The 26,364-nt window shown below is 41.0% G+C and overlaps 1 protein-coding gene across 11 annotated transcripts in view; it reads left to right on the top strand.

The window, feature by feature from the left end:
• Nucleotides 1–6,620: 6,620 nt before the first annotated feature.
• Nucleotides 6,621–26,364, top strand: part of TSC22D1 (TSC22 domain family member 1) — a 130,946-nt gene continuing 111,202 nt past the window's right edge. For 7 of the 11 annotated variants that reach the window (XR_007773564.1, XR_007773565.1, XR_007773562.1 and 4 more), the window contains exon 1: nt 6,622–10,408. Coding sequence is in view for 7 of the 11 variants with exons in the window: in XM_050947717.1 (XP_050803674.1) it covers nt 7,566–10,408 (2,843 nt within the window). In the remaining 4 variants the exon portion in view is untranslated. Of the gene's footprint in view, nt 10,409–26,364 lie in introns of all 11 variants that reach the window. The other 4 variants (XM_050947680.1, XM_050947670.1, XM_050947659.1 and 1 more) reach the window with 3 other exon arrangements.

Raw genomic sequence — 26,364 nt, 5'->3', positions numbered from 1 at the left:
TAACTAAACTTTGGAAGAAATTGTATTTGCTAAAGATTCAACAATCCTGTCCTTCAGTTGCAGGCTGAAAAATCTCCCACTATGTGTTTTTGAATCATCAAAAAAAGAAAATTCAAGACATGACATTCCTGTTTTTTCTAAGAAAAAAGGGAAGCAGAATCAAACTTTTTGGGAGATGAAGGGTGAGAGAATTCCTTTTAGGATTTATTTAAAGAACAAAAAAGGTTGCACAAGCCTTTGTAGGTCACCTTTATAGATGAAATATAGTCACCAGTTAAAAATCAAAAAACAACAACCAATCCATAGACTGCTAAACCACTATCTCAACTATTGCAGCTCCAAAGCAAAACACTTCATTTTTTATTATTGTTAGTGACTTTTTTTTTAAAGTACTGCCACACAGGTTTACCAATAAACCTGGAAATTGACTTGCAATGTTCCTGTCCTAGTCTTCACTAAAGCCAACAAACTGTGCTTATTGAATGGTCTAGTAATTAGCTTATATCCACATACAGTCTATGGTGTGAACAGAGATGAATATGTATTACTACTGTAACATAGGGAACAAGCTACTAATTCTAAAATAATGGTGTTTCTGATATCTGTGGAGCAGTAGCTTGAGAATATCGTGGGACCGATTCTTCTTGTTTCTCCTTTGATAAGATTTTTAATATATAAAAGATAAATATCCAAATATTTAGTCTGTCCTGTTGCAGTAATTTTGCTGGGCTGAACTAGACATCTTCCTTCTGACACACAATCTTCCTATGTAGCACCAAGGGCTGGGATAAGGGCTGAGGCCATCTGTGGTTATACATGGGAAGGTCCAGTCCAAAATGACTCCTCTTCCTTTGTAACATTCCTGAAATCTTCCATCTCCAGCAGATGTAATGAATGGATTGCAGTAGCATCCACTTCCTAACCATTAGTTGTGCTCAAAGGCAAGGGGGCTGGATCCAGCACATGAAGCAGTCGCACTCATAGTTTTATATTTGATTGATGTAGCAATACTCCTACTTTGCAGATTTCCTCCAGATCATAAAAAAGGTGCTAGGCCACAGTTTCCTGGAAGTATCAGCTATACAACAATTTCAGTATTCATTTATAACCTGGAAACAAAGAGTCTGAGTGGGTCACAATTTTTTGAAGAAAAGGACTCCTTTAAATTAAATTTTCACTGAAATGTTTAATTCGACAAATAAAGAAATTTAAAATTGAGAGGGATGAAAAAGAAATCACATGTTGTGTGATAATTCCCTCCACTCTGTTTTAACCAGCTCTATCAATAACCATTCACAAGAACACAGATAAACATGAATCTGATGACACTTTATTCAGATTCACAGAGATGTTAAAGAAAAGGGTATGCATACAGAATATTATTTAGGTAAAAGACTCTTATCAGACTATATTATATATTCATCCTCAAACCTAGATCACCGTTTGGATTGTTAAATATCTAATTTAATGTACAATATGTGCATTATATGACTGAGTTAACTTTCCTATTTGAACTTTATTTTTCTTTCTGTTCCTCATTTGTGAGAACTCAATTCTAGGATAAGGACTTAGCTGTTAAATGGAGCTTACAGCCCAGTACAGCTGCATACAACTATCAAAATATCAAGTGAACAGAACTCTTTCAGGGTGCATGTGCAAAAGTAAATATTTAACTAGTTATAATTTTACTATTTTTTTTCAAACTTATTTGATGTCTATTTCTCATTGGGAAGTAGTTACATACAAACTTTAAAGTTCAGTTATTCATGTGCAGTTAAATGTTGTAATGCTATTTAAAGTGTGTGTGTGTGTGTGTGGGGAGTTCTACCTGTTTTCATTGACCATATATTTTAAAACTGATTGGATTTTGCTAAAATATTCAGAAAAAAAATCCCCTCTGGGCTGACACTGATAATGGAAAATTTCAGCCCTAAGAAGAATTTTTGAGAAAATTGCAGGAATTTATAATGCAAGGGGACTTGCCACTTTAGGCTTGATTTTGCAAACACTTATGCACGTGCTTACCTTTCAGAGCATGAGTTGTCCCATTAAAATTAAACATGTTTATAAGGTCCCGATGTAGGGTGACAAGACAGCAAGCGTGAAAAATTGGGACGAGGGGAGAGGGTAGTAGGAACCCTATATAAGACCCAAAAATCAGGACTGTCCCTATAAAATCGAGACATTGACAATGGATTTCAGGAAGGCGGATTTTGGTAAGCTCAGAGAGCTGATAGGTAAGGTCCCATGGGAATCAAGACTGAGGGGAAAAACAACTGAGGAAAGTTGGCAGTTTTTCAAAGGGACACTATTAAGGGCCCAAAAGCAAGTTATTCCGATGGTTAGGAAAGATAGAAAATGTGGCAAAAGACCACCTTGGCTTAACCACGAGATCTTGCGTGACCTACAAAATAAAAAGGCGTCATATAAAAAATGGAAACTAGGTCAGATTACAAAGGATGAATATAGGCAAATAACACAGGAATGCAGAGGCAAGATGAGAAAGGCAAAGGCACAAAATGAACTCAAACTAGCTACGGGAATAAAGGGAAACAAGAAGACTTTTTATCAATACATTAGAAGCAAGAGGAAGACCAAGGACAGGATAGGCCCACTGCTCAGCGAGGAGGGGGAAACAGTAACGGGAGACTTGGAAATGGCAGAGATGCTTAATGACTTCTTTGTTTCGGTCTTCACTGAGAAGTCTGAGGGAATGTCTAGTATAGTGAATGCTTACGGGAAGAGGGTAGGTTTAGAAGAGAAAATAAGGAAAGAGCAAGTAAAAAATCACTTAGAAAAGTTAGATGCCTGCAAGTCACCAGGGCCTGATGAAATGCATCCTAGAATACTCAAGGAGTTAATAGAAGAGGTATCTGAGCCTCTAGCTATTATCTTTGGGAAATCATGGGAGACGGGGGAGATTCCAGAAGACTGGAAGGGGGCAAATATAGTGCCCATCTATAAAAAGGGAAATAAAAACAACCCAGGAAACTACAGACCAGTTAGTTTAACTTCTGTGCCAGGGAAGATAATGGAGCAGGTAATTAAAGAAATAATCTGCAAACACTTGGAAGGTGGTAAGGTGATAGGGAATAGCCAGCATGGATTTGTAAAGAACAAATCGTGTCAAACTAATCTGATAGCATTCTTTGACAGGATAACGAGCTTTGTGGATAAGGGAGAAGCGGTGGATGTGATATACCTAGACTTTAGTAAGGCATTTGATACAGTCTCGCATGATATTCTTATAGATAAACTAGGAAAGTACAATTTAGATGGGGCTACTATAAGGTGGGTGCATAACTGGCTGGATTACCGTACTCAGAGAGTAGTTGTTAATGGCTCCCAATCCTGCTGGAAAGGTATAACAAGTGGGGTTCCGCAGGGGTCTGTTTTGAGACCAGTTCTGTTCAATATCTTCATCAACGATTTAGATGTTGGCATAGAAAGTACGCTTATTAAGTTTGCGGACGATACCAAACTGGGAGGGATTGCAACTGCTTTGGAGGACAGGGTCAAAATTCAAAATGATCTGGACAAATTGGAGAAATGGTCTGAGGTAAACAGGATGAAGTTCAATAAAGATAAATGCAAAGTGCTCCACTTAGGAAGGAACAATCAGTTTCACACATACAGAATGGGAAGAGACTGTCTAGGAAGGAGTATGGCAGAAAGAGATCTAGGGGTCATAGTAGACCACAAGCTTAATATGAGTCAACAGTGTGATACTGTTGCAAAAAAAGCAAACATGATTCTGGGATGCATTAACAGGTGTGTTGTAAACAAGACACGAGAAGTCATTCTTCCGCTTTACTCTGCGCTGGTCAGGCCTCAGCTGGAGTATTGTGTCCAGTTCTGGGCATCGCATTTCAAGAAAGATGTGGAGAAATTGGAGAGGGTCCAGAGAAGAGCAACAAGAATGATTAAAGGTCTTGAGAACATGACCTATGAAGGAAGGCTGAAGGAATTGGGTTTGTTTAGTTTGGAAAAGAGAAGACTGAGAGGGGACATGATAGCAGCTTTCAGGTATCTAAAAGGGTGTCATCAGGAGGAGGGAGAAAACTTGTTCACCTTAGCCTCCAATGATAGAACAAGAAGCAATGGGCTTAAACTGCAGCAAGGGAGATTTAGGTTGGACATTAGGAAAAAGTTCCTAACTGTCAGGGTAGTTAAACACTGGAATAGATTGCCTAGGGAAGTTGTGGAATCTCCATCTCTGGAGATATTTAAGAGTAGGTTAGATAAATGTCTATTAGGGATGGTCTAGACAATATTTGGTCCTGCCATGGGGGCAGGGGACTGGACTCGATGACCTCTCGAGGTCCCTTCCAGTCCTGGAGTCTGAGTCTGAGTCTATCTGGTCACCTTATCCTGATACTACAATGAGCTCCATGTGGGCTGGAGCCTAGTGGAAATTAATGTGGTTCCATGCAGAGATCCACTAGGTCAGCTTGTTGTCTGGATCAAGAACTAGCTCTTGATGACGTTTTTCTTACATTGGCCTGGTCTGTACTGGGAAGTACATGGTGCTAGAAAACATATTTACTAACAATTTTAAAATTCTTGTTCATGCTAAAGACAAAATCTTGCTTAATGTTGTGTTAATGGTTTCTAACACAATGAATTGTGTACATGTAGACAAAGCCACCGTGGAGGCAAGTGGGTAGTTGGTAGGGTGACCAGATAGCAAGTGTAAAAAATCAGGATGAAGGTGGGGGGTAATAGGTGCCTATATAAGAAAAAGGCCCCAAAATCAGGACTGTCCCTATAAAATCAGGACTGTCCCTATAAAATTGGGACATCTGGTCACCCTAGTAGTTGGAAAAAGAACGGGAGTACTTGTGGCACCTTAAGAGACTAACAAATTTATTTCAGCATAAGCTTTCGTGGACTACAGGTCACTCCTTCGGATGCATAGAATGGAACAAACAGAAGAAATTTATACATACAGAGCTGTTGGGTACATTGAGCCTCATATTTCTGAGCCCTCGTCCAGACTAACCCGCGGCATCGGCGGGTTAAAATCGATTGCTCGGGGATCGATATATCGCGTCTAGTCTGGACGCGGTGTATCGATCCCCGAGCGCGCTTACATCGATTCCGGAACTCCATCAATCCGAACGGAGTTCCGGAATCGACGCGGAGAGCCGCGGACATCGATGCCGCGCCGTCCAGACTGGTGAGTACCTCGATTTTAGAAATTCGACTTCAGCTACGTTATTCTCGTAGCTGAAGTTGCGTATCTAAAATCGATTTTAATTCCTAGTCTGGACGTGGCCTGATAGAGGGAAAGCGAGAGCTTTCTTCTTTTGCAAAATGAAGGCTGCAGGCTGTTGAAAGGGGTGCTATTCTAAGTAGTGGATTTAAAATGACTTCACTATAATTTAGCTACCACCAACACGTATATTAATTGCGAGATGTGAAATGTTGCACGAGTGTTTCCTTTAGTTATAGCAGTTTTATAAGAAACATTTATCTATTTGATGTAGATCTAGAAAACAATTAAAAAAAAGCTGCATTCATTAGTCGCATCTTTTTTATATGCAGCTGTGAATGTTTAACACGGCACACGATATACTGTCCTTAATATCATATCATCTATATTGCCTGTATCACTGTGGAAAAGATCTTTTACGCCTAAATATTTATATATTCCTAAATTTTTGGTTAATCCAGTAAAAGGTACTATATTATCTGTAGCACTGACATTTATGAGGAAACAACTGAACTAAACACATTATAATTGTTTTTATATATATAATTCACATCTTCCTCTGCTGTAGTTCATAGGTTTCATGTGAGTGGAATCCTGGGGAGGGGGCACGCTAAACTGGAGTTAAAAAACATGAGCCCACCTCCAGAACCTCACCCAATCCAATGAAAGGATGAGTCACTCCAGAAACAGCTCCACTGACTGCAATGACCACTGTGCAGTAGCCAATAAGGGCACTATTTGCACCCCACCCACCAACCTCTCCCCTTCCCCCACCAAGCCCAGTCCTCTACGGAGAGACAAGGGGACCACATGGCAACTGCAGTTTGTTGCACAAAAGAGGCACGTGATGCTGGAAAAGGCAGCCCTGGTGATAAAGCCTCAGGTTTCTCATTCAGCAAAAGGAGGGGGGGGGGTGAGAAGAATATCCTGGATCGAAGTTAGACCCGATGGAAAGAAAACGAGACAGAACGTAACCCTGTGGCTACCTCTGCAACAGGATGGGGAGGGGCTGGGCCGATCATGCGGGGCAGAGCCATGCGTGCACCCCGAGCTGCGTGGGTCTGAGACAGAGACGTTCTACCTGGGGCGCGACGGTGGCAGCTCTTCCCTCCCCCGCGGTACAGCCCCTGCAGCGACCCCCAGCTCTGCGGGAGCCTATTAATAACTCGGGGCCCGCTCAGCCAATGGTAGGCGCCCGCCCCGCCCACCCGAATTCGCTGGCCGGGCCGAGCCGCCCGTCACCGCTCGGCAATTTCCGTCCGCCGGCTCCAGACGGGCTTTATGTCTGAGGGCTCAGCACGCCTGCGCCGCCGCCATCTTACTTCTCGTCTTCTCCCTCCCCTCCGGCCAATCCCTCCCCTCGCCCAGCTTCGGCGCCGCGCTCCAATGCCGTGTGAGGAGGCCCGGGGGGCGGGGGAGGACGAGTCGCGGTAGCGGGGGAGCCGGGGGCAGACAGACCCAGCAGAGGCAGGAGGAGGAGGAGGTCTCAGCCCAGCCGGGTGCTGCAGAGGAGCTCGCTGTGAGCCCGAGCAGGGCGGCTGAAGCGGCCTCGCTGCAGAGAGACGGGGCGGCGGAGGGGAAGGCCGGGCCGGCTCCCCTCCCTGCGCTGGGCTCTCCTAGGGGAGGAGGGCGGGTGGCTGCTTGTTCCGGCCTCCTTCTGTCTCTTTAACCCCCCAAAATGATTCAGCTCCATGGCTGCCACTGACGGGAATGTCCCTGCCCGGCTCAGGCTGCCGCCGCCGCCCTGCTGCGTGCCAGCCCTGTACGTATCTGCCTGCGCCTGGCTGCTCCTAGGCGCCCCAGCCGGCCGCGCCGCCGAGCCCCCGACACCCGCTCACCGCCCCTCCGCACCCAGCCGCCAGAGGCGGCGGCCGCTCCCCCGGGGCCCCGCGGCGGGGAGGTCCGCTCTGCCGACAGCCACCCCCCTATAGCTACACACAGCTCGGGTGGGAGGGGGGCGGGCGGTTGCTTTCTGAGTTGGCCGGATAACGTGGGTAATTTCTTCCCTAGCACCCCGCCCCCCGGAGAAGAGGGCCGGAGGGGGAGTGGAGAGCGGAGGGGAAAGTGAACGGCAAAGGACTGAAAGTGTCACATTCACTGGCTCTGATCTGAAGGCGGCGGAGGGACCCGGCCTCACTCCCCCCCCAGCCCCGGAGAGGAGGAGGAAAAGGGGCGGTTTAGTGGCAGTGCCGGCTGTGCCGAGGCGTCTCAGCCTGTGCTGTGTGAGCCAGCGGGGAGGGGAGGGGGTTGTGTGTGTGTAGTGCCTCTCCCTCGGGCTGCATGCAAAGCTAACTGTGTGGCTGTCTCTCTCCGGGCCGGGGAACTGCACTCTTAAAATAAACCCGGTACAATGCACCAGCCTGACTCAGCCGCAGACATTAGTCCTAGGAAGATGGCGCACCCGGCAATGTTTCCTAGAAGGGGCAGCGGCGGCAGCTGCGTTACTGCGCTTAATGCATCAGGTACCGGCACTGGTAGCGGAGCCCTCTCCACCGAGGATTATCAGCCGCCTCTGCTCATCCAGCCGCCTCCTCCGTCTCTTGCAGCATCTTCATCGGCGGGTCCACAGCCGCCACCCCCTCCTCCACAAAGCCTGAATCTCCTCGCCCAGTCTCAGCTCCAGCCACAGCCTCTTGCACAGGCTGGAGCCCAAATGAAAAAGAAAAGTGGCTTCCAAATTACCAGCGTGACCCCTGCTCAGATCTCTGCCAGTATGAGCTCAAACAACAGCATAGCAGAGGACACAGAAAGCTACGATGACCTGGATGAGTCTCACACTGAAGACCTGTCTTCTTCAGAAATTTTGGATGTTTCTTTATCCAGGGCCACTGACTTGGGTGAACCTGAACGAAGCTCCTCCGAAGAGACTTTAAATAACTTCCAAGAGGCTGAGACCCCTGGGGCCGTCTCTCCAAACCAGCCTCACCTTCCTCAGCAGCATCCCCCTTTGCCACATCACCCACAGCAGAGTGTTGTGATCAATGGAAATGTTCACCCCCATCATGGTCACCATCACCACCACCTTCATCATCACCATCATGGGTATCATCATCCATCACATCCTGGGGTGGGCAGTACACCAGCTTCTGGAGGACTACCCTCAAGTCCATCATTTAGAAAGCTGTCCACAGCTGGAAGCTCTGACAATGTTATCACAACTGCACCAGTTTCTGCTGCATCATCCACTGGTACTCCTGCATCTGCCCTGACTAATATTCGCACTACAAGTACTCCTGGCAATATAGGTGTAAGTCCTGTTACTGGAACTAGTACGTTAAGTAATGTGGTTGGTGGTAGTCCTATCACGACAAGCAGCATGCTTGGTAATGTTAATATAAACTTAAGCAACGTCACAAGTACTACTAATGTACATGCTTTATCTGGAACCAGCAGCAATGTTAATGTGAATATCTTGAGTGGTGTTGGCAATGGTACGAGTGCTTCCTCTAATGTCATTAATAATGTTACTAATCCAACTGCAGGAATGGCAGTGGGATCAAGTCAGCAGCAGCCTGCAGCTGGCACATCAAGGTTTAGAGTTGTAAAATTAGACTCCAGTTCTGAACCTTTTAAAAAAGGTAGATGGATATGCACTGAATTCTATGATAAAGAAAACGCTGTAGCAGTTACAGAAGGAGTAGCAGTAAACAAAGCGGTAGAGACTATAAAACAAAATCCACTTGAAGTGACTTCTGAAAGGGAGAGCACCAGTGGGAGTTCTGTTAGCAGCAATGTAAGCACACTGAGTCACTACACAGAAAGTGTGGGAAGCGGGGAAATGGGAGCACCTACTGTGATACAACAGCAGACATTTCAAGGTGTGGGTCCACAGCAGATGGATTTTAGTTGTGCTGGACCTCAGACTATTCCAGCATCCAATATACCGCAGAGTATTTCTCAGTCACAGCTTGCACAAGTACAGATGCCTTCTCAAGAAGTAAATTATCCACAGCAAAAGCAAGGAGTCCAGTCTTCAGCACAGGCTAGTCTAACAACTGTTGCTGGTGTTCAGCCAACTCCAGTTAATGTAGTAGGTGTATCATCTTTAGGTCACCAACAACCTGCTATTCCAAGTGTGGCTCAGCAGCAGCTCTCATATTCTCAACCCTCACGTCCTGTGCAAACTTTGCCTGTTGTACCACAACAGCAGTTACAGTATGGACAACAGACACTTTCCATGCAGATGGCCCCTGCACGAGTTAAACCAGTGAATCAGAGTTCTGTGACAGGGACCATACCAGACTACATACAACATCAGCAGATACTTCAGCCTCCAGTGCCTGCTGTGCAATCCAGCTCTACAGGAGTAGGAGCAGGAACACCGATTCCTGTTGTTCAGACACCAAGCATCCAACCTTCTGTACAAGTACATCCTGCTGTGGCACCAGCTCAGCCTGTTGCACATGCTCAGACAGCAATGCCACCTGTAGGTACTAGTGGTCAAATTATTAACATTGGACAACAAGGAAATGTACCTGCTGTGGTGCAGCAGCCACCTGTTGCAAACCAAATCACACCTTCAGTTATGCAGCAAAGTGTTGCTCCTCCATCTTCACAAGTGGTGCAGCCTGTTCAGACTGGGATAATTCAGCAGGGACTACAAGCTGGTGCTTCAGGCCTTCCTCCGCAAATGGTAATTGCTTCACAAAATGCTTTGTTACCTGTACAACCCCAGGCACAAGTAGAAACTGTAGTTCAAGGAATGACCAGCCAACCATTGCCTGCAGTTAGCCCTATACCTTCTACTAGTACTGTTCCTGCTCCAAGTCAAGCTAGTTCAAATGTACCTCCTGATATATCTTCTGCTCCTGTAGGTTTGGGTCCATCACAGAACGTAGCACAAGCTTCAGCTGTGCAAAATGGGAATTTGGTTCAAAGTGTTAGTCAGCCTCCTTTGATATCAACTAGTTTAAGTATGCCAGTGGCACAAAATGTGCCACAACAGATACCGCTAAACTCTACTCAGTTCTCTGCACAATCACTAACTCAGTCAATTGTAAGCCAAATTGAAGATGGCAGGCGCCCTACAGAACCTTCCTTAGTTGGTTTACCGCAAGCTGCCAGTGGTGAAAGTGGTGTTGGAGCATCAGCTGTTTCAGATGGGAGTGGCAGCAACATAACATCCTCTGCTTCCCTTTTTCCACTGAAAGTACTGCCATTGACAACCCATCTTGTTGATGGTGAGGACGAGAGGTAAGATCATGCCACTAACTTTGCAAAGAAACCATATCACTTTTATGTACTTGAGTTTGCAATTACCATTGCAGTGATTTCATAAGATGACTAAGTGTAACGTTGCAAATATAGTTGTGATACCTGCTTTGTTAGAAAAACAGTTTCTCAGATCAGGACATATACAGCTACTGTGTTAAATTTCTTATATTGCTCCTCTTCTAAGAGAGGGAGTGAATTGTATTGACTGCACTCTGAAACTATGTTGCATGAGTACACTGTCTATGTGTAGTAGTACCTAGAAGGCTGTGTCCCCCTTCATTATATTATATGTACACACAACATGTATAGTTGACTGGAAAAGTACGCTTTGGAGTGTGATGGCATACTTACAATAATTATCAAAATTGTGGGGAGCAATTCTTAAATACAATTAACTATTTGAGATTTATTTTTAGGTATATTTTACAAGCTTAAGAGGCCTTTCCATTTCAAACTTCCTGTTTGAATCTTGACTACATCATGGTTTGGTCTGCTGTGGATGGAAGGTTTGGGCCAGCCACTTCAGTCAATATGGGGATGGAGTGGGGCTGCTCTGGGGTGGTGGTGAGCGACAGAGGAGATTATTTTAAAACATTGTTCAGATTGCTCTGACCCTGGATGTTTCCTCTCAATGTTCTCTGCTGCTGCTCTTCCCTTCCCCCTCCTTGAGCCCAACATGAGGCACTTGCATGTTTCGTTCCTGGAGTTTCCATTTTAAAGCCCTGTTACATTGCTGGAGTTGCTCAATTCTGCACAGGGAGCACAGGCCTTTGAAATTGATGTGCCTGTAGTACAGTCTCAGAGGAACCATTGTTAGATACTTGAAACATGAGGTGTGTGTTTTTTTTTTTTTTAAGATGAGAATTGGGTGTCTTAATTTGTGTGTTTGTGTATGTGTGTGCTGGTTTCTTTGGCAATGTGTGCAGTGTAACTGTGTCAGTTTCAAAGATTTCTGCCTCCTGTACAGAATTTAGCAGCCTTGGCAACAGCCATTTTCAACCATTATTGTTTAATGCTAATGTCATAGCTGTATCTGGTAAACCCAGTTGGGATTAGGTCCCTATTACAATGGGTTCTGTAAAAATGCATATGAAAACATGGTACTTCTCCCAAAGAATTTACAGTCTGAGGCCTTGTCTATGCTACAGGGGAAATTCTATCTAAGCTACGCAATTTGAGTTATGTGAATAGCGTAACAAATTGACATAGCTTAGATCTACTTACCATGGAGTGCACGCTATGCGATGTTGACAGCTTCTGGTCGAGTACAGGAGTCAACAGGAGAGTGAACTGCGGTCGATTTTAGCGGTCTTAGACCCGCTAAATCGACTACCAATGCATTGTTTGCCCCTCGTCGATTTCCCCGGTAAGGATAGACAAGCCCTGAGAAGAAGAAATTCCATTAATGTGAGAGGAGAGTAACTTAGGACAGAATTAAATAGCCGTGAAAATGAATGGGGGAAGAAAAGGACATGGAAAAAAAAAAGAGATTCATATTTTCCTTCTCACTTGTAGTCACAATGAGAGGTGAGGGTGGTGAAGGTTTTTTTTTTTTAAATTCTTTGGTTCATACAGCTGTTTAAGAGCTGAGAACTAGCAGAGGACAAATTTGTCCCCATTATGGTAGATCTCAGGATGCTGAAAGGTTAGATATTAATGTTAATATTAGAGGGGTAGCCATGTTAGTCTGGATCTGTAAAAGCAGCAAAGAATCCTGTGGCACCTTACAGACTAACAGACGTTTTGGAGCATGAGCTTTCATGGGTGAACACCCACTTCATCAGATGCATGTCATCTGACGAAGTGGGTATTCACCCAGGAAAGCTCATGCTCCAAAACATCTGTTAGTCTGTAAGGTGCCACAGGATTCTTTGCTGCTTTTACAATGTTAATGTTATATCAGCAGTCTTTGATACTGTTGATCATGAGATGTTGACATGCTAAAGGTGGCTTTAGTCATTCTTTCGAAGAGATCAGAGGGTTAGAAAGGGAGGTTGCTCATTTTTCATGAGGGCTCTTGCATACAAGATCTCGCAATATTCTGTTAGTGGCCCACTTTCTTTTCAACAAGTATGTGAAGCTGATAGAGGAGGTATTGAGATGTTATGGGCCTACAGTGTCACCATTATGCTGATGATGCTCATCTTTATGGGATTTTTTGTTTTGTTTTTCCCTTGGAGAACCTGAACATTGCTCTTTGCTTTTTCAGTGTTGGAAGAAGTAATCAGAACTGATGCTAGCTGGTGTACTCAAAGCAGTTAAGATGGCAGCATGCTTGTTGATATTGGAAAGCGTTTTGAGAAATTGCCTGGGGTATGTGACTGCACACTTATTTTGAGGGTAGAAGTCAGCTGTTTTTCCACAGTTGATAGATTTGTTTGTAGTTCTTGAATCCCAGGTAGTAGCAGTAGCTGGAAATGCTGCCGCCTTCAGCTCTTGGCTGGCCATAGAGTGCATCTTTTCCCCACCTACGCAGACTGTGCCCTCCATTATTTGTCTTCATCATCTCCTAGTGGACTACTGAAATGTGCTCTCATGTAGCTACCACTGAACATCACTCAGATGCTTTGCTTGGAGTAGAATATGACTACTTGCTTTTTAAAGACCTGTAGATAGATGAGACTATACTATTACTGTGCACTGCCCTGGTTGCCAGTCCTCTGCTTAGTCAAAGATAGATTATTTACAGATGTTCTAGCACCTGGCTGTCTCAGAGATCACCTCTCCCCATGTATCCCTTTTCAGAATATACCATTAGTGGGAATGCTTTTGCTTTCCATCTGGGGATGGAATCCTGGAGCTACTGAAAATACCTTTTCAGTACCAGATTCTTGGCTCTGTAATGCCTTTCCACTTACAGGACTCAGACTCTGATAGACTGTACCTTGCGTCGTTTCCTAAAAGTGATATCTCTTTGGTTTGGCTTTTCTCTCATCTCCTCAGCCACCAGTCTCCTTTAGTTGGTATTCTTGGTTTTGATTCTTTTTTGCTGTAGGGTGTATGTATTAGATTAGACGTCTCCTGTTTTAGGGAATAATATTGTTACACATACCTGGACTCTATATACTAAAGAAATAGGCACCTTGAAATATGTCCAACAAGTAAAATCCAGGCAGGGGATTCTAGACTCTAGGTGGGCACTACATTTTCTGATTTAAGATTAATATGTACACATCACAAGTGGTTCCAAATCTGACAAGGGAAAATGCCTAAGAAAAAATATAATTGAATAATGCTGAATGACAGCATAATTGGACTGGTGAAGTTGTAAAATTCCATTGTGAGCATGCATCTGAAGAAATGTCTGACCCATGTAATACCTTGTGTAAATTATATCACAGCTTTCAATGAAGCCATTTTGTAATTGTGTGTACATTCATGTGTCGATGTCCTTTTGCCTTCAAATTGTTGACCCTATTACCTCTTCAGAGCAGTAACTGCACTCTTTCCTGTGCCCATTATTAGTACATAGGCTGTTAAATACTCTGCTGTGTTAATCTACATCCTTTTAAGAAGAGAGAATTTTCTCTTTGACATAATAGCTGGTATTTCCCCAATATAAGTCAGACTGCTGTATTTCTAAATGTAGCAGAGAAGCCATAAAAAGAAGCATAAAGATGAACTCCCTGACAGGATATCCTGTGGAAAATTAATCTATAAACTTCAGTTATTGAAGAGAGAGGGTAAAAGCAATACTGTTACAGCTGCCATATTAATACACTGTTTCCTCTGGCTTCTGTTCTCTTAGCTTGTCAGATACACCTCACATTTTGACATGTCAAACTCTAGACTTGTCATCTGTCCTAATAGCTCCATTTTCTAAAATATAGGCAAATTCCCTTTTAGTGTTTAGGTAGTTTCTTTTTTCTTGAGTCATGGTATATATTAATTTTTCATAAGGCTATCTCATTTATAGGTGGCTCTTGTCTCAGTTTACACAGACTGATTATTGAATCAAGTCAATTTCAAACAATCTTTGATCTTCAGATGTTTTAACTATGGAAATCTTTCTTCATTTTATTTTTAATGCCCATGGAATCTTTCAAATAGATAAAAAAAAATCTTAATAAAAAAATTGCTTTACATTTTCATGTATGTAGACTTTGTATTGCAAAATGAGTCAAGATAACACTTTCCTAGGCAGTGCGTTAACATCATATGCAAATAAGTTCACAGTGGGAATCCGTGTGTGCAGTAAAGAGCACAGCTCCTAGTATTTAGTTTACATACAACAGATCTGGATTTTGTATTTATATTTCTACTGATTTCTATAGGTACAAAGATAACTTAAATCACACATTTTGTTTCAAATTTGCCTCTCGTTCATAAATGTTGCTTTATGGTAAAGATCAGACAAATAACAATCATTTTCTTCACTTGTTTTGTTCATGCTCTTGAGAGCACTTTGTGTAAGTCACTTTCCCACTGCTTCCTCACTAGTCAGTCTGTGTTTTCACCTGTTTGTCTTTCACATAGTAACAGGGTGTGAGAAACCAGTTTGAAAAGTAGGAAAATGATTGTAAACCCATAAAAACTGGTATGGAGACTTTACGGCATGTGTAACACTTGAAACTATTTTACACTTTTTTTCCCAGTGAATTTCAGATTGCTGATGTGCCTTTAAGATTGGAGGTAGAGCAAATCGCAAATTAACGTGAGAATACCGGAGACAGTATAAAATTAAGCAGAAGTATAAACTTCATGCTTTGCCATATACTAGGAGAGGGGCTGCAGGTGAGGGATGATGATCAATCGATAAATTATTTCACAGAAACAACTAATATAAATGAAGTAAGAGTACTGTTGACAGTCTCAAAACACGATAGGACAAGAAACAATAGCCTGAAGTGAAGGAAGACAGGGAAAAGTTCTCAAGAGCAATTGGAGAACAGAATAGACTCCCAGGATATGTGATTGAAGCACCATTGTTATGGATTTTTTTTTTTAAAGGCTAAAGACATTAATGTCAATCATGTGGTGAGAAACTCTGCAAAATATATGACGTCAGACTGAGTGACCGATCTTGTTTTTTCTGATCCTGCTGTCTGAATTTTACTCTTTTGGTCCTTGGCCTACCAGTGCAAACTGACGCACATATTTAATTGTGAAACTTACTGCTGGGGTGTGAACATTTAACTCCCATCAACTCATTTTATGTAAAGCGCCAAACAGTTATTATATAGTATTAGTTTTCGGACCTGGTTTATTTTATGGGGCAGAGACTGAATAGAACAGAGGTTCTCAAACTAGGGGTTGGGACCCCTCAGGGGGTAGCGAGGTTATTACATGGAGGGTCATGAACTGTCATCCTCCACTCCAAACCCCGCTTTGCCTCCAGCATTTATAATGGTGTTAAATATATTAAAAAGTAGTTTTAATTTATAAGGGGGGTTGCACTCAGAGGCTTGCTATGTGAAAGGGGTCACCAGTTTAAAAAAAAAAAGAAGTTTGAGAGCCACTGGAATAGAACACAATAGCATGATGTCTTGCCTCTTGGGGTAAATTCTGGTACGTGCATTTGAAGAAAGCTAGTACACATGGGTGAATGGGTATTTTATCATTAATAGTTGGTGAATTGATGGCATGCTAAAGCCTATTGAACAAGAGCTCTCATGATTTTGACATGTAGAGGTTATGGGACAGCATTTACCACATTTCATATGTATGAGTAAAATATTTGTTTTTTAGTATCATGTTTTAGTGAAATTATAAATGTTTATAATTTTGCACTGTAAAATCATGAGTGATTATAGTTAGAATGACCAGAATTATGTATTTCCATTGTACAATGACTGTCAACTATTTATCTTTGAGCTAGCCATCCCATTGAAGTCATAATGTTTATATCCCAAATCATCAGAGCACTCCATTAAAATAGATGTTTTAAATTAAATTTATTCCTCTTCAGGTGATCAGAAGTGACTTCTGGCTCCCTTTCCTCCTCCACAATTTTAATATACATTTATTGGCTGTTAATTATACAGCGGTTCAATTAGGTTACTAATGGTGTTCACTTATTGTTTTTTACCAAGATTTACAAAAATAAACATTTAAATCTGTATATATATGTGGCCTAACTTTCTGAGGTGTTGAGAACCTACAGCTCCTATTGAAGTCAGTGGATCTCCAGATATTGGGTAACTCTGAAAATCAGGCAACTTATGTAGGTGCTTAACTTTAGATATCAGGCTTAAAATTCTTGCCCTACATTTATTTCTCCTAGTAGTGCAGAATCAGCAAAGCTATGGAAAAGTAGTGAATTTTATTGTTTTGCACAGAACTGTTACTCAATTTCTGGGACAAAGTCTGCCCTTGGTATCACCTGCGCACCCTCATTTAAGGCAACAGTGGGTATTGTACAGGTGGAAGGCAGAATTTTGAAGGTAATTGGAGTGAATAGGTCAGGAGACAACATGGTTTGACTTCTTGGCTAGCAATATTACCTTTTGATTTGACCAAAAAAAAAAAAATTTGTAATCATTCAAGTACAAACATGGAAGCCAGTAGCGTCCTTTTTTCAATAACTCTTCATAGGGAGCAGGGGGTAGAAGCCTACCATACATTTGTACATAACTTGAGAGAATCAGAATGCTAATGCCTTTTGAAAATATGTAAACGTTTTGGTTCAGGTATGGACTTCTGATTGCAACTGGAGATAGTGTATAGCTTGTATTCTTTGGCCCAACTGTGTACTTAATACTGTAGAACATTAGGCCCAGATCCAGCAAAGCACTTTAACCACATATGTAGTCCTGTTGTCATTAAATGATTGATTAGCTAACTTATTCTGTTTGCATTAATATTGCCTTATTGGTTTGCATGGCCAGGAAAGAAAATTTGCAAGATTTCTAGGAGGGATGTATCACAAGTTCCTGATTCTCTTCCCCTCACCCCGCCCCCCCCCCCATGTAACCTAAAATTTTAAAATTCAGGCCCTGTTAGTCATGTGAACAAAATATAGAGCACTGTCCAAAAAACGCCAAGCAAAACAGTGTTAGTGGAGTTTTAGAGATGAGATTTCAAACACACCAGTCAGAAAATTCAGGTCAGGGCTGCACAACAACCTTTACACCATCCTTTTATGAATATGTAATATTTTGTATTGTATGTGCTCTCCAATTTTATGTTGCAGTAGTTGTGCAATATGGCACTCACAGCTGAGTTGCACAGTTTTGTGGATTTGAACATGAAATATTCCAAGTATACTAGAGGTTCATTTACCTCTGTATACCTTGTATCCAGAGCATTACAACTTGATTCATTTTCCAGAATAGCAGAAGCAGCAGACTGAACCTAGAATGGAACAGCTGAGATGAAAGGTGAACTGAAAACTTTTTGTAAACTTGAAAACAAAAAGCAACAGCATCAGTAACAACAACAAAAAAAAAAAGCGAGATTCCACAAAAGCAAAACCTACCTATAAATGTTAAAAATGAAAGCATTTTAGAATTCAGATATTTAGGTCTGCCTTTATTTAGATAACATGAAAAGATTTCAGTGTTCTATATTTTTCCTGCAAGTGATGATGACATAGTTAAAGTATGGTTATGGCCAGAATGGTGACTTTAAAAAAAAAAAAAAAAAAAAAAAAAAGCAACTTCTGAACCCAACAGATGTTTCCTTTATCTCATCTGCTTAATTTTCTGAGCGAATAAGATCTTTTCCAAAAAATAACTGAGATGCAGAATATACCTTTTTCCATGTTCTTCAATGAAATTTCAGATTGCCCCATATCAGAGCATTCCTGCCTTTACAGAAGTGAAGCAAGAAAACTTTGAAGCATTGCTAGGTGTTTGTCACTAACTTTTCTAGAGGGGAAAAAAGAATACCGAGTTTGAATTTGAGTAAATAAATGAAAGAATGAACTGTCTTCAAATATGCCATTTAAAAGTCTAATTTATTTGTTTTAGTTTACACGCATTCTGTTATGAGTTCTTAAACTTTTAAGCACACTTGTAAAGAGTTTAAGGTTCTCCTCCTCTGGTGGGAAGTACAGACCCCACATGGGGTCTGAAGGGGCTATAGGGCAGTACTGGTCCCAGGTAGCCTGGCCCCTCCAGACCTGCAGAGCATGCTCCAGCTGGAGAAGCAGTTGAAAAGGGAGCAACCCATCTCAGGAAGGGAAGGTCTGAGAAGGAGGAGGAGGACAGGCCTTGCCTGGAAAGCTCCTGATAAGGACACTGGAGAAGCCTTCTCAAGGGAAGAAGTTTTGCCTGTTGAGCTCCTTTAGGGCTGACTGTTTTACTTGCCTTTTCTTTTTCCTTTTGCTTTATGTCAGACTGGAGGCCAGAGGAAAGAGGTAGACAGTAGGATGTGACCCAGGGAGGGTAACTTGGAAGACACCTTTGGGGGCAAGACATGGACCTTCCCAGGGTCCTGGGTTAGAGCCCAGTGGAATGGGTGAGCCCATGCTCCCCTACCAACTGCTCCTAATATGATAGGGACACAGACTTTCTGCCCACCTGAATGCCCATCTGATTAATTGAGGGACTGGACTGTAAATCCTACCCATGGGGGGAGCGGGTGGCGGTGCTGGGGACACTAACCACTGTGCCACTTGACGCACCAAGGATTCTTTTACACCACCTTGTAAGCAGAGGACACTTGAGCAACATTAGGACTATTTAAAAACTGATGTTCCATTTTTACTTTTGTTCAGTACTGATGTCTATTTAAAGAAAGTCATTTCAGAAAAATAAATACCGTAGTGATGTAAGAAAAATGCACTATTTTACTTCCTACCTTCAAGAATAAATGCCGACTTAAATGCTAGTGTCAATCCTGGAGGAAAACTTGGTGAAAGATGATACATTGTACAGTCAAGACAACTCCAAGAAACATAGATTGGAAGAGTAGATGATTTAAAAACTGCATATCTTAGTGAGATTTCTCCCAAAAGGAAAATGGTAACTTAAATAGGACATAACATTAAAATTGTGTAAAAAGGACTTTTTTATAAAAACGAAGGCCAATAAATATTTCTATAAATTTAATTAAAATGAAAATTTTAAACACTTCCTCTGAAATGTCTGAAATACAACCATTGTAATGCTGAGAACTTGAACAGGAAATCAGTTTATTTCCCATATGAGAGAAATGCAGAAAAGTAAGAACATAAACAATAACAAGTAAATTGGATTTTAAAAATTATTTCATTTCAAATGATCAGTGATGACATTAGCAGATACATTTATCTACAGTATGACTTTATATTGAGTGTTCCTTAAATAAACTATGCCATAATTCTATCTTAATAGACTTGCTCAGTGAATGAACCAGTCAAATTTTGCTCTTTTGGATTGTCACCAAAATTCTTCAGTTTCTTGGGTGGTTTGTATATTTATATTCTGATGAAAGATGGAAAGAAACTAATACATTATTATTAGTTGATTAAGAGCAGAAATACTTGATAATAGGAACTTGACATGCTACTTGTGACTCAAATGAAAAAAGTAAATAGCTGCTGGATTAAAGATTTCAGTCCTACATAGTTCATACAGGCAAAACTGATGGCAGTTGAAACGTAAAGTATATTATCATGGACAAATATTTTATTAACTATAGAACTTTTGTGAATGTTAGGTAGATTATTTTTCATAGCCAAATGTAAAAGCAGAACTTTACTTTAAAGGATTTGCTAGAACTTCACTTTCAAGGATTTGCTAGAACTTCAGACTGTCTCTCTTCTTAAGAACGTATTTCTATATACATGAGGTGAGAATTGTTGTCTGAAGCCCTAGCACAAACTAAGAATTTATGACTGTGTGAAACATTAAAAAAAAAATTGCAGAGATTGGGAAGCTCATGAAACATTTGTAATGCAATATTTCAGCTGTTTTACTAGATATTTCTTTATTATGTTAATAGAAATTCTGATGTTTTGGCCCTTGTCAATGGCAAAAGTATTTGAGTGCCTTTTAGCAGTCTTGAAGTGAGAGACTAAAGCAGTGCTTAATTTAAGTATTTTCTTGCTGGGCGGAACTTTGAAATATTACTAACTTTGGTATAAATCTGTGTACTTTGCTTTTGTTTATATGGGAAAATTGACTGGCATAGCTATAGTAGAATTATAATTCTTCTGATGTTATAGTGGTTAATTTCCCTGTGTTTTACATACTCTTGTATAAACTTGTTTTTCTGAATTATAATGGCAAACACCCTAAAGTAGCCTTTCCCCTTTTCTTAATATGTTCAACTTGACTAATGACCATAGAAAATAGTTTAGTATTTCTCAGGAAAATATTATCAGTTACTGATTAACATTACATCCCTACTTCCTGTGTGGATGGAGAATGAAGCAAGGTGAAGCTTCTTTCTTACATGATTGGGAGGAAGTAGCTGGACTTCTCTGCTACAATTGAGAGTTGAAAGTAGAAGCTATAAGGGGTGGCTGAATTTTATTTTATTTTTCACTAAAGATCTGTTCCTTGAGCAACTAATGTTTTTTTAACCTGTCCTTTTTGTATTCATTTAAGACGGATTTAAACCTGTCCGAATATTGTTTAAATATGGGCTTTCACTATACCAGTGCTCCATTGTCTGCTAATGACTTTGCAGCGAACTGAAGATACTGTACATGTGTTATCACATGAATTTCCATGTAACTGAATAGCGGTGAAAAATGCAGGTTAATTGTAGGCTCAAGTCAGCAAGCATCAGTCTCAAACACAATATCTTAAAAATGGGTCACAGGTAACTGTAATTCTGGCATTTCTTAATTTTTGAGTGCTTGCCTTTGTAACTTTTTAATATAGTTATTTTTGTGTAATCGCTTATATAAAAACATTGGGGAAAAAATCTATCGTGCAACCACGTAGACTCCCACATGCTCCTGTTGGAGCACATAGCTTTACCACTTGAATTAATGGAATAACTGGTAGCAGCTGAAGTAGACTGTTCTCTGTGTGGAACAGCCTCCATGGAGGGAACAAGTACACCTTGCCAGTGAGTTTTACAGTTGTTTGCTAGATAGCAGTGGAGTGTTGAGACTTGGGAATCCTGGACTCAGTTCCAGATTGTGGAGGGGTATAAGTTCTAGTCAGTAGTTACAAATTGTTGTGCCTCTGTCCCTTTGGCTCTTGCACCTGTTCTTCTCCTCCTTCCATCACTTGTGTTCCTGTCTCCTTGATGTTTTCCACCTCCTCTGCTCACTGCCCTTCTGCATTCAAGTCAGTCTGTTTCCTCCATGCTGTATGGGCATCAGTAGGGGGATATTGAGGGCACAGGAGACACAGTATCCCTGCTCTCGGTCCTGAGCTCAGCACTATTGGAAAGAAATCTTGCTCAGCCTCATGATGGAGCATGCGCTTTGATAAAATGGTAAAAGCTGTGTGGGGATGAAGTATGCTCAGTGCAGTCAGAATTGTTGGAGAATACAGCTGCCAAACTTTAACAAGCCTCTTGAGTATTTGAAAACAGATTTTTTTCCAGTGGCCTATAATTCAGCCAGATTTGTGTTGGATTTTCCAGGAAATGGCAAAAGACACATCTCTAACATCAGGGAGGTCTCCCTCCTCCTCCTCCTGCCAAATTTTAAATCTCTGCTCTAAAGCATGGTGATTCTACAGCTTCTCAATGAAACAGCTGTAAGAATTTTTTAACCTAGGGGAAGACTGTTTGTTTTTTCCTAATCTTGTTCTTGGACAAGGCTGAGCTGTTTTAGTGGGGATCTCTAAATAGATAAATAAAATAAAAATTAGATGAGATTTGGTGAGATGAAAATCTCATGCTTCAGTGCATAAGCCAGCTTCTAACTATTCAGGGTTAAGAGGAAACTTTCCCTGGGCCAGGTTACTCATACCTACTTTCAGCAATTTTTTTGCACTTTTTTCTAAAGCTTCTGGTATTTATAGTTGGAGGCCGGATGGTGCACTGATCTGGTATGATAACTCTTATGTTTCAAACTAGAAATAAAAAAAACAGTGGAGTCATAAATCAAATCTCAGTTTTGCCTAGTTGAGTACACAGGCTCAAGGTAGGTGGAAAGGAAGGGAAACTAATGTTATGGGATGAAAAGGCAAATCAATAGTCAAAAATTTTCTTTCCTATTCAGTTGTTTATAGAATCTCAAATGATCAAAACTGGTCATGTGGCCATTAAATACCAACCGTAACTCGGTGACCAAGTCACTGACTTTATGTAATAATAAAGTTAAGATTGTGTTGCATTTTTTAAGGTACAGAAAAGTTGTAGCCAAAACAATATTATAGTAAAGCATCACTACAAAAATGTCAAAATTAGGAGTGCTATTACTATAAACAGCATGGCTGAACTGAAACATTCTCATTCATTTAGCCTTTGTTGCTCAGAAAGCCATTCTCGTACGTGAAAAATGTAGTTGTCAGCACATCAATTGCTTAAAATAGCACTTCAGACACTAAAGCTCTGACATTGAAGTGCCACTGGAAAACATCCAAGTGGCCTGTAAAAGACGCATACTGTAAACTGTATAATCTAAGCTTTTTTCCTTTTTTAGAAATATTTTAAACTGATTTCTGAAAAACAACTTTATGAAAAAAATTTTAAATTGTGTTATTCATAAACCATAGAATGCTTTTAAGAAGGAAGTTGCAATGCTTTGGCTAAAAATATGGGTTAATTACATTATAAATGCAAATATTTAATTTAGTTTCCTGTTTTCATAAATTTATTCAGGGCAATTAGCCATAAGTAGATACAAAAGACAAGGGAGGAAGTTCCATCAGTAGAGTGCAAGGCCAACACCTTAAGGGTCTGGGCTTCTCTACTTTTTCCTTACCTCATGTCTTTTTAGTTGCTTATATGTGTCCTGGCAGGGTCCACAACAGGACTCAGGTGTTCATCTTCGATTTAAATGTCTTTCTAGTAGTGGTCTAAAACTTGAAGATCTACACTGGAAGCAGAAGGCACTTCCTATTGTTTGTCTTCCTTCTAGCTGGCAGGGGTGGGGAGGGGAGGAATCTCTGCTACTGCACCCTTCTAGAGATGTATCTGCTGCAAGAGGAAGGAATGAGGTGTTGTTTACTATACCCTCTCCAGTAGCCTCTGTGAATAACTCCACTGCCTGTCTCTGCTCCTATTTTCCTAAGCAGCAGCATTATTAAATTACGATAGTTCTTTCATTTCCTTGCTGTTTTCAAGGTTCTAAATAAAAACAGTGAAACTAACTAGTCTTGTTTTGTTTTTACTGCTCTCCTAGCCATTCAAAGTGTTTCCCTTGTCACTGGGTCTCTTTTGAATCTGATTTGTGTGTGTATTCACTCTGTCTTTTTTGCTTGTGTGTGTTACAATAGCTAGTCACAACAGGGAAAGTCAAGAACTTGACTCTGAACATCCATGTCTCTTGTTTTTAATGGCCTTTAACATCTCATCTGTTGTATGCATCACCCTAGCAACTCCAGAAAGATGTTTAAGAATTCCTGAAAAAGTGTACTTCAGAGTTAAGTAACTTGGTTAATTTTTAAACGACTTTGTCTTGGTAAGATTTTTACCATCAAAAGTTAGTCAGCGTGGTGTATGTATCTCCGTCCTTTCACCTGTGGTGTGTTTGGCAGCAGCATGTTTACAGCATAAAACATACTGTGTATGTTTTGTCTGGTTGTCACTTGCAAATGAATGTTCTGCTTAATCATCATTTTGTACCTTGATAGAGATCTTAATTTTGTTTCCAAATAAGTGGTAGTTCTTGCATACTGCTAAGTAGATATTCTTCACTGGAATGCTTGTATGCATTGCTTTGTATACTTCGGTACAAAGAAAATCTCTTCTGTCTGTGAAACATTCTCAAGGATTCTTGCTGAAATAAAATATTGGAAAGGAAATTCTCCCTAACAGATTTAAAATGTGAACAGTTTAAAATACTACTTTATCCATAAATATTAAGTTTTTGTGAATTCAATTAAAGTACAGTAAAATAAGTGAATAATTGGGAGTAAGAGAAAGCAAACTAGTGTAGTAGACTAAATACTCTATTTTATCGTTGAAATAGGGGTACAAAAATTATTGAAGGCACCTGGAAAAAAGGGGAAAAGCAAATACACCTTTTGTAATATTTCCCAGTGTACCTCCATACTGTAAGAGTTGAGCATTTAGAGAAACATATAGGATTTCTAAATTTGCTATAAAAACAACAAGGCACATAGTTTTTGAAAAAATGTAGTACCAAATTTGTTAGAAAAGTGGTTTCAAAAACAAGCATCCACTGAGTGGTACTGTAGCATCTTCTGTCTTGCTGTTATTTTCTGAATTTTAAATTTGGCATTCAAAGTCTTTTTTTATTGTGCTGTCTATACATGCAGTCGTATATCACAGTATGGTTAACTTGCTCATAGACAAAAATAAAAATTCACTCAGTGCAGGAAACAGAAATGGTACTGGATATATTGAATATCATTTTAAAAAAATGAGTACAATGACTTCATTAAAGTTGTACGTAGGCCCCAGGATTGACTGCTGTAGGCCCCATGTTGTTATCAAATCTATTTCAAACCTACTGGTTTACCTTAATTAGTAATTGAAACCCTCTTAGTCTAAACTGAGAAGGGAGTTGTGTGCTCAATGTAAGTTTCAGTTTTGCAAGTCCTCTAGTCTTGCATTATAACCGCTCAGTTTTGTCTTTCGGGGAGTGTTACCCGCAAAAATTCTGTTACTCACACTCTAGGAACACCCACCTTTGCCCTTTTCCTGGGGCTCAAGGTATAGCGCTCTTAATTTAGGTACCCACCCTTTCAGTTCCTTAAACTCTGCGGTTTTGTGGAGTCTTTCTTTCACCAGTGAAAGAGCCTTACACAGTAATATCCTACTTAACCTCTCTTTATTAATAATCACCAAAACACCATGTACACGATACACCAGGGGTCGGCAACCTCTGGCATGTGGTTCGCCAGGGTAAGCACCCTCTCAGGCCGGGACAGTTTTGTTTACCTGCTGTGTCGGCAAGTTCGGCCGATTGCGGCTCCCACTGGCTGCGGTTCACCGTCCCAGGCCAATGGAGGTGGTGGGAAGCCGTGGCCAGCACATCCCTCGCCTGCGCCTGGCTTGATAGCCAGTCAGGATCAGGTCATCTGGGGGATTCCAGTGTCCGCACGGTGCCATTGGCAAGGTGTTGAGGTCTGGCAGCTCTAATCTTGGAGTTGGTTTCCAGAGAACTTCCTTTTGGACTCAAGTTTCGCTATATAAATTGGAGTCTTGCTTACCTATACCCTAATCATTTTATTAAAGTTTTACTAACTAATCCTGACATAACAAAATTCTCTAACCAACCATATCTCACCACCTTAATTACACCTAGCAAAATTAATTATGTAACAGACAGAAACCATCAAAGAACCAGACAGATCATGCAGACAAACAATAGAGAAGTGGGGACTGTAAAGTTAAAACAATAAAGTGAGGCTTTCACAACCACAACTACTGATAAGTGATTTCTTGCCACACAGAATGCTATCAAACTAAGTTTTCTTTAACCATCTTAAGATCTGGTTCTTTATGTAGTGACAGTGGATGCTATTAGGACAGGATCCCCTTAACAGCCTGATATTACATTCTTTGTTTTAATGTAATTTAGCTGGAATGTGAGGATGTGACTTTCTGCTTCTTGGGTAATGACTGCTGCTCTCCTATTATGGCTGCAGACAAAGGCCTTAGGCCTACGGTGACCAGATGTCCCGACTTTATAGGGACAGTCCTGATTTTGGGGGCATTTTCCTATATAGGCTCTTATTACCCCCCACCCCATCCCGATTTTTCACACTTGCTATCTGGTCACCCTACTTAGACCTTACAATATGGCTACAGGAAAATGCCTTATCCTTACAGTAGGGAAGTATCCCATAGTACTTTTGAGGTCAGTAACTACTTTAATTGCTGAGACCGATGTAAGAAATCCTAAGAAATGGATCCCAAAGTTAAATAGTAAAGATGAGACAAAAGCTTGTAACAGTTGAGCTGCGAAGAGT

This window comes from Gopherus flavomarginatus, chromosome 1 (assembly GCF_025201925.1).
Source record: "Gopherus flavomarginatus isolate rGopFla2 chromosome 1, rGopFla2.mat.asm, whole genome shotgun sequence".
NCBI classification, from domain to species: Eukaryota; Metazoa; Chordata; order Testudines; family Testudinidae; genus Gopherus; species Gopherus flavomarginatus.
This window is presented reverse-complemented; position numbering and strand designations above follow the sequence as displayed.